This window comes from Populus nigra, chromosome 17, assembly GCF_951802175.1.
Source record: "Populus nigra chromosome 17, ddPopNigr1.1, whole genome shotgun sequence".
NCBI classification, from domain to species: domain Eukaryota; kingdom Viridiplantae; phylum Streptophyta; class Magnoliopsida; order Malpighiales; family Salicaceae; genus Populus; species Populus nigra.
The window spans coordinates 7,639,794-7,650,728 of NC_084868.1; the positions used below are offsets into that span (position 1 = coordinate 7,639,794).

Consider the following 10,935-nt stretch of genomic DNA (forward strand, 5'->3'; position numbering starts at 1 on the left):
ATTAGAGAAAAGATATTGAATATATCTTTCAAGTATAGAATGTGGGTGGTGGTGGTTTTGGCCAAAAATAGCTTCAGAGAAGGTGGTGATCTCTTGCTGGACAGGGCGGGAGGTGATCTGATGATGTTTTTGGGTGTGTTTCGTGACGACATTCGCTCACTAAGGGAGAGAGTGAGGAGAAAAAGGAGAAAAAGGAAGAAATAAAAGGAGAAAAAGGAAGAAAAAGGAGAGAAGGAAGACATAAAAGGAGAAAAAGGAAGACAATGGCTCTCATTTGCAACACGCTAGTCACGAGAGCCATTTATGACTTGCTTGATTATATATCCCCAAATATCTTTTTTACTGTGCTACTTTACCCTTTTTTTAACTGTGCTAAAAACAAAAAACAAATTCTAAAGAACAAAAAAGATAATTCTGCTAAATTACTCAAACAGAAGTAAAATTTTGTTTAGCTTTAATAGTTAGTTCATCTGCATCAAGAGATCATTTTGTCGATCAGAGCCACACGCCCTGCCTTACAAGCCTTTCCTTTTCCTGCCCTCAGTGAAATGCTACAGCAAGCGATATTTTGCTTGAGCACCAAGACCATTCTACTACAAATACAATGCTGCGAAAAACGGCTCGAGAGAATCGAACCAAACAATTACCTGAATGGGTCTATGCTGGGGACCAAATCCAAGAATTTAAGTTTTTGACAGGTTGCTGGTAACACCCACTTATTATATCTGAAATCCATGTAGCAAAGTAATTGCAAAATTATAATCCATGAATGGCAACTACCATACTTTATTGGCCAAACCATAAAGCTGGCTAGTTTAAGACTCAAGAGGACCAACACAAAGCTTTACAATTCCATCTTCCAGTACTACATATAAGGCAGCTTGCTTACAATCCCACAGAACCCAGAAACACACAAATATGGACCAACAACATTCCCATCTTCACACAATTCATATATCTTATCTAGTCTAAAAAATAACTATGAAAATAGACCAGCTTCCAGCAATAAGACACACAACAGCAGCTGCATGAGCCTAATTCCAGTCCTCAATATGCCTCCGCAAACCTGAAATGCAATTGCAGCAGTGACCGAATTTAGAAGAAGATCAGAGACACCAAAACCATATGGACAAGGCAAATGGTTAAGAGAGTAGTACAGAAATTGAAAGTTGCTTTTTACTTACCCAAGCTCTGAGAGCTTCAAATGAGCTTCAGCATAATCTGCAAAGAAGGCATCCTCATCCTAAAGATAAGACACCATGACGTCAAAGTTAGATAATTACACTTTAGTGTAATTTGGGACCAGATTATTGTCAAGTTGATGGGGGGAATTTCCATCCAAGGTCAACTTTAGAAAATCTATAGGCTAATATAAAAAAGAAATGAGTGTCTACTCACTGCAGCATATTTTTCAACAAGGGGGCGGAAGACTGGATCCTCCAGAAGGGTTTTATCTGACGGGAGCTGGATAAGACCTTCTTTCTCTCCACTGAGGAGTTCCCTGTTTAGCAGAATCAAAATTCGCATTGGTTATTTGATCGCATCTTCTTCTTTTTTAACAAATGATTCAGTATTAGTTTGCGGGGATAAAAGCACATGTAAAACACCAGTTGGTGAGACGATTACAGCATAGAAAAATCATGCAATATAACTTGAATTCTTGACAAAATTATATCAATAAAAAACATCTCGGGAGCTGAATGTATCTTACTTGAAATAGGAGTTGTCGAAAACAAGAGGGTTGGGGGTCCAGGGTCCCTCAAATCCAGAACGCTCCTTGTGGCACCTTCCCTGTAAATATATATTCAAAAACCAATGATAAACATCAATAAATAGAATAAGACAATTATTCACTTAAATCGCACAAAATGAGCAACAATCATAAAAAGAAACCAGCAGAGAAATTCCATGTTCTTTGAACAGACCAGAGTGTGACCACCGGACAAGGCAACAATATCTTTGTCACTGAGACCCATATGGTGGCCAAAGACATCCCTTAAATGGTCTGAACCTGAAGCGATAGAAAAAGATTAAGAAAACCACTTGAAACATAATTACAAAATTATAGTGATTTCCTTCAGTTTTCAACTTGAACAAACCTTTGGTTGCATCAGGCAAGCGACCTTCTGGAGGTGGATCAGACTTGTCCTGAATACATGCAAGGTTGATTAGTACTATCATCTAAGAACTGAAGCATGAATTCTGAAAAGGCAGCTAATGACATCAAAATCTGCATCGCTATATTTCTTTCTGACTTACTGCTTCCTATCTCTACAAATCTACAAATATTCATATCAGACTGCTCAAAGTATTGCGAACAGCTTTGAAATATATACTGCAATTTGCAATGATATCCCAACAAATAATAAGCTCTTCTTCATTTGAATGGCCCCGTCCGCATCCCACCAAAGCTACAAAAGCAATCAAGGAGAAGTGCAAAATATTTCTAGGTATCAGGAACAACAGCAGTCAATGGCATTCAAATAGATGGCATCTAATTGTGCCATATGACCGCACTGTTCACTCCAACTCTGAACAAACAGCTTTGATCGATAGCAGTACAAGTCAGCCATATCATCATTGTTCAAGTCCATTGTCTCTAACACATTTGGCCAGTCACCATCTAGCATAATGAACCATGTTTTCAAGCTAACTAATACATTAAAGAAGTTGGCGGAACTTAGCTTTGACAATTTGGTCACAGGTTAACCAAAGATCCACATCACTTTCATTTGGTCGCAGATGGACAGAGCTTCTACAATTTAGTTCAAGCTAAACTCAACCTAATCTTTAGTCAAAGCAAACAAGTACAAGAGTAGTCAATTTACCTTGACGGTAAGGACTGATATCACTAAACAACTAAATTATATCTGTCCATTGAACCCGAATTTCAAAATTCAACAAAAAAAAAAAATGCATGCGTTGTAGGTTAGCCTTATAATGCAGCAGTAGGTGAAAGCTCTTAAATCCAGAACACTTCTTCCTCCATGGAATTTCTTTTGCCTATACTATCTATTACCTGAAAGACCTACAAAGTAATCAAACTCAACCAAACTTATTGCATTCACTATGAGTTCAAAGTTGTGATCTTCAGATAAAAAAGAAACCACCAGGCCACCAAAAGATCCTACAACACACATCGAGAGATTGATCCTATAAACTAATTAAAAAATATATGTACTTTGGAGTTTGGACATGATTTATATTTTCCCTAGAAAAAAAAGGAACTTCGATATCAGGCACAGAACAAAAATTAAAGAAACACCACCACGTATGAAAAAGAACTGATAAAGAATGAACTATCAAGAGGAGATCTGATCACTTAACTGGTCTCCCAGGGTGAAAAGGAACCTCAGGCCCTCCAGTAACTTCAACAGCAACAACACCAGCTAACTGCGAGGACAATCAAACACACAAAAAAGTCTACATCATGAATAAAATAAAATAAAAACACTATTATTAATATATAAATCAAATTAAGGCAGGGAAAACATTACTTGGTAGAAGTCAGCATAAGACAAGTTGGGGAACTGTTCTTTGAGGGGTTCCAAAAGCCTGACAGCAATATCAAGACCATTGTTAGCTCCATGAGCAAGCTCATCTGGGTGTCTGATCGTCCCAAATGGCCCTCCTGTCTTGGTATTCACATCAAAAGTACCAGCAGAGTGCCATCTACATCATCAACAACAACAGAGAATATAAAACCCCATAAATACTTAAAACAGCTACCACCATAAAAAAGAAAGGGAAATAAAACAATCAGGGAGGGGGGGGGATAGTCCTACGCTAATCGGAGCATGAGGGGAGCGCAGTGTTTTTCAGCGATGAGTCCTCTGAGCTTCCTCTTGCATTTCTCCACTGCCTTCTGATACTCTTCGCTCACTGTAGGGTAGCACTTGCCCATGACGAAAATGGTGATCTTATTCTTTCTTTCTTTCTTTCTTTCTTTCTAGCTCACTGCCAGCCAGTGACGAAGGGAAGAAGATATAGGGATGGTTATTCAAGACACGAAGTTTCTGGCCTTTACCTTAATGAGTCGTTGGACTTTTCTGCCAAGTAGTCGTGGTTGTGCGTGGGCCGGCTGTCTTTGAACGGCTCAGATCGTGCTGGAATAAATGATTGTTAGTTGAAACTGGGCTTCCAATGAGATATTGCCACGTATGAATAGAATAACCTTAATGCTGATCTATCTCCGTTGTATACGACTTTAGGGGTGCAGTCTCAGTTTTATAGTCTTGGTTTGGTTTGGTTTGAATAAAAAATATAACGGTTACTATTTATTTATTTATTTATTTAATTAATGACTTCTAGAACCATCATCAACCCCCACTTTGTTTTCACATTGAGGTGATACACAGTAACTTGTATTTTTTTCATTTTCATCCTTGAGCTATTTTTTCTATTGCAGACTTCTGGTACATCAATTTCTTATAATATGTTAAAAGGAAAAATGAATTCAACAAAAGAAAACCAAAGTGTAAACAAAGAAAGCCCCGTCATCAATTCCAAGTTCACTCGGTGAAGCTTTTTTGCAGTCTTCTTCCTATCTTTCTTTATCTACTTTTTTTTTGAAATTATATTTTTAATTCAAACATTTATTTTATTTATTTTTCAATCTCTAAATTTTTATTTTTATTTTTAACTAAATTGATTTTGGTCGGTTTTTATTTTTATTTTTTAATCTATCCTTTAATATTGAGTTAATTGGAAATTGAATTTCATAATTGATTTTGATTTATTTTCTATGAGGTTATCCCGATCTAATAACTTGGTTTGCGGCTTCGATAGGTTAACTCAAGTTGATTTAACTCGTTTATCTTTTTTAATTGAATTTATTTGTGGTTTTATCATTCAACATTGAGATGATTGAGAATTTAATTTTATAATTTATTTTAATTTGTTTTCTATGAGATTATCCCAGTCTCATTACTTAAGTCATAGATTTGGGAGGTTAACTCAGGTTAACTCGAGTTTTTTTTGTGTTATTTTTTTCAATTTTATCTTTCAACATTTGATTGATTGAGAATTGGATTTCATAATTTATTTTATTTTCTTTTCATAGGGTTATTATGGTCTTACGACTTCAATTATGGATTTGATGGGTTAACTTTAGTTGACTTGTGTCATTTTTTAAGGTCTTTTTTTTTAATTGGATATTTTTCAATTTCATCTTGCAATTTTAGGTTGTTTGGCAATTAGGTTCATAATTTATTTTTATTTTTTTCTATAAAATTATCACAGTCTCATGACTTAATACACGAATTTAATAGACTAACCCAGGTTATTCCAATATATTTTCATCTCAATATTTAAAAAATATAATCTTAAAAATCTTTTTAGTCAAACCATATTTTTACCACTCATTTGAGTTGCTTTAAAATCTATCAAGTCAATCAAATCAAACTAAGTTAACCCCCATATATTTTAAATTCTTTTATAGTAAAAAAAATAAAAAATACCTGAATATTTTTTTGTGCTCAAAGAAATCTTGATCAAAATCATAGTGTAAAGCATGTTATTGATGTAGTACTAAAACTACATTCCACACCACAACATCATAATTGCAAATGAACAGTTCTAGAGATCTATCTTTCATTAACGTGACTTATAAGTTAGTTTTTTATGGAAAAAAATAAGAAGTCTAATTTTCTTTTTATTAGGTCAAGTTTTGATAGGATCTTGAATGAATCAATTAAGTTGATATGGATTTTGATTAGATTATTTTGATTTGATTGAATCAATATCCTATGTCACTCCCGACATAATTAGAACTTCTAAAATTAAAAAGAAATTATATGGAAAAATAGAGTCGTCACCTAATACTTTAAAAAGAGTAAGAATCCTAAATTATGTGTTAGTTCTAGAGATTTGAGTAAGAGAATGGTTATGTTTAAGGGAAGATAGGCATCATTCTTACTGCATCCTTTGAAATAGAAGGCTATCTTAGCTATAAGTTTTATCCTAAATTTATTTGATGCAAGTCATTACCTATTTAATTTATTTTTTGAGCTTATTCATAAGTCATTAATTATTGGTGCATGTTTGTCGAGTTAACATTGAACTATGAATCAAGAGTCTTGCAACTCAATGATTTTTTAAAGTTTTTTTTGTTATTTATTTCTTGACTTTGAAAAAACACATGTAGTAAAGGATCCCCACGATAATGTGAGGTGGAAATACAAAAAAATTAAGCAATATGCATTTGAAGCTAATAAAGGATGAAAATGAGTTATTTTTTTTAATTAGGTGACTAGGTTTGAGTGCATATGAGGAAAAACAATAGATTTTCTCAACAAAAAAAAAAAGATCTAAGTTGAAAGTTAATGCCGATAGGAGATGGACCATTCCAAATCCTTGAAAAAAATTAATGATAATGCCTATAAAGTGAATCTACCAAGTGATTATAGTGTTAGTGTTACATTTAATATTTTTTTATATCTCTCTTTGTTTGATGTAGGTGATTCATGAATGAATCGTTTTCAGAAGAGAGGGGATGATATGATCAAAACTACACCAAAAGATCCATTGCAAGTTCCAGTTAGGTCAATTACAAGATCAAAGGAAAAGAAGCTCAAATATACATTCAATTGGCTTATTTAGAATATTTGGGACATGGTGGATTTCAAGGAGGCAACATCAACAAGTGAAGATTAGACCTTAGTCAATTTAATTCATGCATAAGAGGGGTCTGATTCATCTACTTTATGGGCTAATTAATTTCAGCAATTAGAGATTTATTTTTCATAGTGCTTAGTTTTACTCTAACAAACATGATTTTTTATTTGGTTTTTAGATTGGGTTAATATTTTATCAGAGATTTTTAGAGGTTTTGTTCTATATTGGGTTAAAATTTCAAGGCAATTGGACATCAGGAAGGCCTTATAATAAGGTTCAAAAGCTATTATGTAGGAATTGTATTAGTTTCTATTTGATTTATGATTTTGTTTTTCTATTTTATTTAAAACTCTTTTATTATTTCTCCAATTTTATTTAAGGCCTTTTATCTATATTATAAATAAGGTTATTTAGCTTGTATTTAGATTTTTTTTTTATGGAAAAGACTTTGATTTCATCAATTATTATTGTGTATGTGAGATTTTGCTCATACTTTTTGGTTCTTCATTGAATAGGTTCGATTACTTATTGTCTTTGTGCTTCAGTACAAGTTATCGTTGTGTAAAACTCAATTCCAAACTTGATCTTAACCTTCTTAGAAAGAGTCGATTTGACCGTGAGTTTCTGGATTTTTATATCAATAGGATTCACATCATATATGCATACGAACAACATGAAGAAGAAGACGAAAATAATAACAAGTAAAAAAAAGCGATTGATGAGATAGCGAAGAGAATCAGAATAAGCTATTTCTCACAAACAAATGAGAGTTGTTCACCACTTACAATACTTTATAAAATTAACTTCAAAATAGAAAAGTCAACATCATCATCAACAACATAGATCTCTTTCTCTTAATAAGAACATCGCTTCATCTTTTACACTCCTTTTATATCTAAGAAAACAAGATACAAGCAATTAATGATTACAACAACAACAACAAATAATAATAATCAATTTAAAGAAAACCTATTAAAAGATTTAATTGAAATTGATGGATAAGATGTACAAAAAGTTTTAAAATTTGTAGCTTAGTTAACTAGGTTTCTTGTATAGGATGTAAAGGATATCAACAATCCACTCAATACAAGTTGATTGGTTCAACTTTTAAATCGGCAAATCCTCCTATAATCAAGCAATAAGAATTCAAAATAGTTTCTTATCCTTTATCCTTCTTTATCCTTAGCTAATGTAACAAATCCTTTTATTCTTAACTGATACAAACTTGTATTTAAACAGTAACAAGCATACTGAATATAAAGAATAAATTATCTCAACTCTTTTGCTTCTATATGGTATCAGAGTTATAGCTCTAACGAGATTAACATGATTTTTTTTCTTTTCTTTTCTCATTCTCTATTCTCTTCATGGCTGATAATAACACTTCCACACCAGCAACCCCTACAGTCACCACCTCGTCCACTGATCCTGCCATTCCTCTTGTTGCTCTTACCAGTGGTCAACTACCTTTCAAACTCACTCATTTGAATTATCCTTCTTGGCGTGCTGAATTTAATTATCTTCTTTTCGGCTATGATCTGCAAGGTTTCATTGATGGCACCCTTCCTTGCCCAGATCGCACCTCTGCCACTTTCTTTTTATGGATGCGCCAAGATCAGCTATTGCTACATGCCATTCGTATTTCTATCTCTGACTTCATTGCTCCTCTTATTGCATCTACTACAGCTTCAAAAGAGGCATTGGACAAGCTTACTCGTCTCTATACCAGCAGCTCTCGGTCACGTGTCATGAGTCTTAAAGAACGTCTTGTTCGTCCTCGTAACTCCTGCTCTCTCAGTGAATATCTCAGTTCTATTAAAACCATTGCTGACGAATTAGCACTAATTGATACTCCTGTCTCTAATGATGATATCACCATTACCATTCTTAATGGTGTTGGTCATGACTTCAAAGAACTTACAGCAAGTATTCGTGCTCGGGATCACCCCATCTCTTATGAAGAACTTCATGATAAATTAATTGATCACAAGGCATATCTGAAACGAGAGGATTTATGCACAACTCAGCGTTATTCTAATAATTCAAATTATTGGCATCAATCCATATGGTCATCTACCCGCAAGACTATTTCACCACATTAGTTTCATCCTTAATCCTTATGGTCATCTTCTCGTCCATTTTTTTCTCCCTAACAAAATTCTCACTAGTCCTCCAATCGTACAACTATCAACAATGTGGTTACAAAGGTGTTTGTCAATTCTGTGACCAACAAGGCCATAGTGCAAAGCAATGCCCACATGCAAAAGGTTTCCTTGGTCCATCACTCGCTGGTCACTGCACCACCACCACCACCACCCCTGGGCAACCTTGGCTCCTGGATTTTGCTGCCACAAATCATGTCACCTCCGATCTTCACAACCTTTCCCTTCACTCCTCATATGATGACCCTGATTCTATACTCATTGGTGACAGGTTTGCGTATCTCTCATTTTGGTTCCACTACACTCTCTCCTTTCACTCTCTCTAATGTCTTATGTGTTTCTTCAATACAAAAAAATCTGGTGTCTATTTCTCAGTTTTGCAAACAACATCTAACTTCCACTAAATTCTTTCCCTCTCATTTTTTTATGAAGGACCTACACACAAGGCAGACACTTCTTCAAGGCCCGAATAAGAATGATATTTATGAATGACCATGGATTGTGCATATGCAACCCTCTGCTATAGTTCGTGTCAAGACTTTAGTGCATGAGTGGCATAAGCATCTCGGTCATCCTTCTTCCTGCAGACTTCAGTCCTTTCTCAAGATTTTTTCTTTACTTGTCTCGTCCAAAAATATATGTTCAACATTGTGCTCATCTTGCCAATGCAATAAAAGTCACAAACTTCCATTTACAATGTCGTCTCTTACAGGTCATAGTCCCCTTGAAATCATTTACACTGATGTCTAGAGTCCTGCCTCTGTTGAATCCACTGATCAAAACAAATATTTTGTTATTTTTGTGGATCATTTCACTAAATACATTTGGCTTTATCCTATTAAATTCAAATATGATGTGTTCACTATTTTTCCCACCTTCAAAACTCATGTGGAAAACTACTTCAAAACCAAAATCATTTCCATTTATTCGGATGGTGGGGGTGAGTTTCAAAAACTCAAACCTCTTTTTGCAAACTTTGGCATCTCTCATCTCATGACATCACCTCATACCCCTTAACATAATGGCATTGCTGAACATCGTCATTGTCATATCGTTGAAACCGGTCTCACTCTCCTTCATCAGTCTGGTATTCCCCTTAAGTTTTGGTCTCATATATTCCAAACTGCCACCTACCTCATAAATCACCTTCCCACACCTATTCTAAACAATTGTTCTCCCTCTCAAGCCCTTTTTAATGATGTTCCAAACTTTGTGTTTTTTGTTGTCTTTGTTTTCCTTGGTTACGTTTGTACAACAATCACAAGCTTGAACCTCGTTCACGTCCTTGTATTTTCCTAGGCTATTCCCTAACCCAAAGTGCCTACAAATGTTTTGATCCCTCCACAAATCATAGCTTTATATCCTGTCATTTGGTTTTTGATGAATCAATATTTTCATCCCTTCCTCTGCCCAATCATCCCCTTCCATTCCCACTCCTTCTCATCCCTCGGATGACTTGTCTCCCATCACTATCCCATTCATCAATGGCTCCATGCACCACCAACCATCGTGCTCCCCTCCCATAGTATCATGCACAATTCCACGGTCTCCCTCCATGTCATCTTCTTCGGTCTTTGAAGCTACTACCACCATGGCTTATTCTATCATCCCCCATCTCCAACTCCTAAAAACACATCGGATCCAATCAATAACTCATCTTCAAACCTCATTCGGACACACCCATGATTACTCGCTCCTGAAATGGTATTGTTAAGCCAAACCGTTAACTCCATGCCACCACCAGATAACCTCCCTGACACTGCAGAACCCTCATGTGCTTTACAGGCTCTTTATGACCCGAATTGGCGAGCTGCTATGTCGGATGAATTCAATGCCTTACTATGTAATGGCACGTGGGATCTTGTCCCTCCCACTTCATCTACAAACCTGGTTGGTTGTAAATGGGTTTTCAAGATCAAGTAAAACTCAGATGGCATAGTTGATCATTACAAAGCACGTTTAGTTGCGAAAGGTTTTCACCAATGACCGGACATTGATTATAAAGAAACTTTCAGTCTTGTCATTAAGCCCACAACCATTCGCATTGTCCTCAGCCTTGCTGTTACCAATGGCTGGCCACTTCGTCAACTTGATATCAATAATGCATTTCTTTATGGTACATTTTCTGAAGCAATTTTTATGTCTCAACCTCCAGGAT

General features: G+C 35.3%; 1 protein-coding gene across 1 annotated transcript; it reads right to left on the minus strand.

The window, feature by feature from the left end:
- Positions 1–756: 756 nt before the first annotated feature.
- On the minus strand, positions 757–4,031 carry LOC133677311 (L-ascorbate peroxidase, cytosolic). Its single transcript, XM_062099260.1, has 9 exons — positions 3,786–4,031; positions 3,498–3,672; positions 3,328–3,393; positions 2,100–2,148; positions 1,926–2,011; positions 1,712–1,791; positions 1,399–1,501; positions 1,185–1,243; positions 757–1,066 (listed from the first exon to the last, which is right to left on the minus strand). Exons 1-9 carry the CDS (start codon positions 3,902–3,904, stop codon positions 1,048–1,050), a joined length of 756 nt encoding a protein of 251 aa, XP_061955244.1. The 5' UTR covers positions 3,905–4,031; the 3' UTR covers positions 757–1,047.
- Between the last annotated feature and the right edge of the window lie 6,904 nt (positions 4,032–10,935).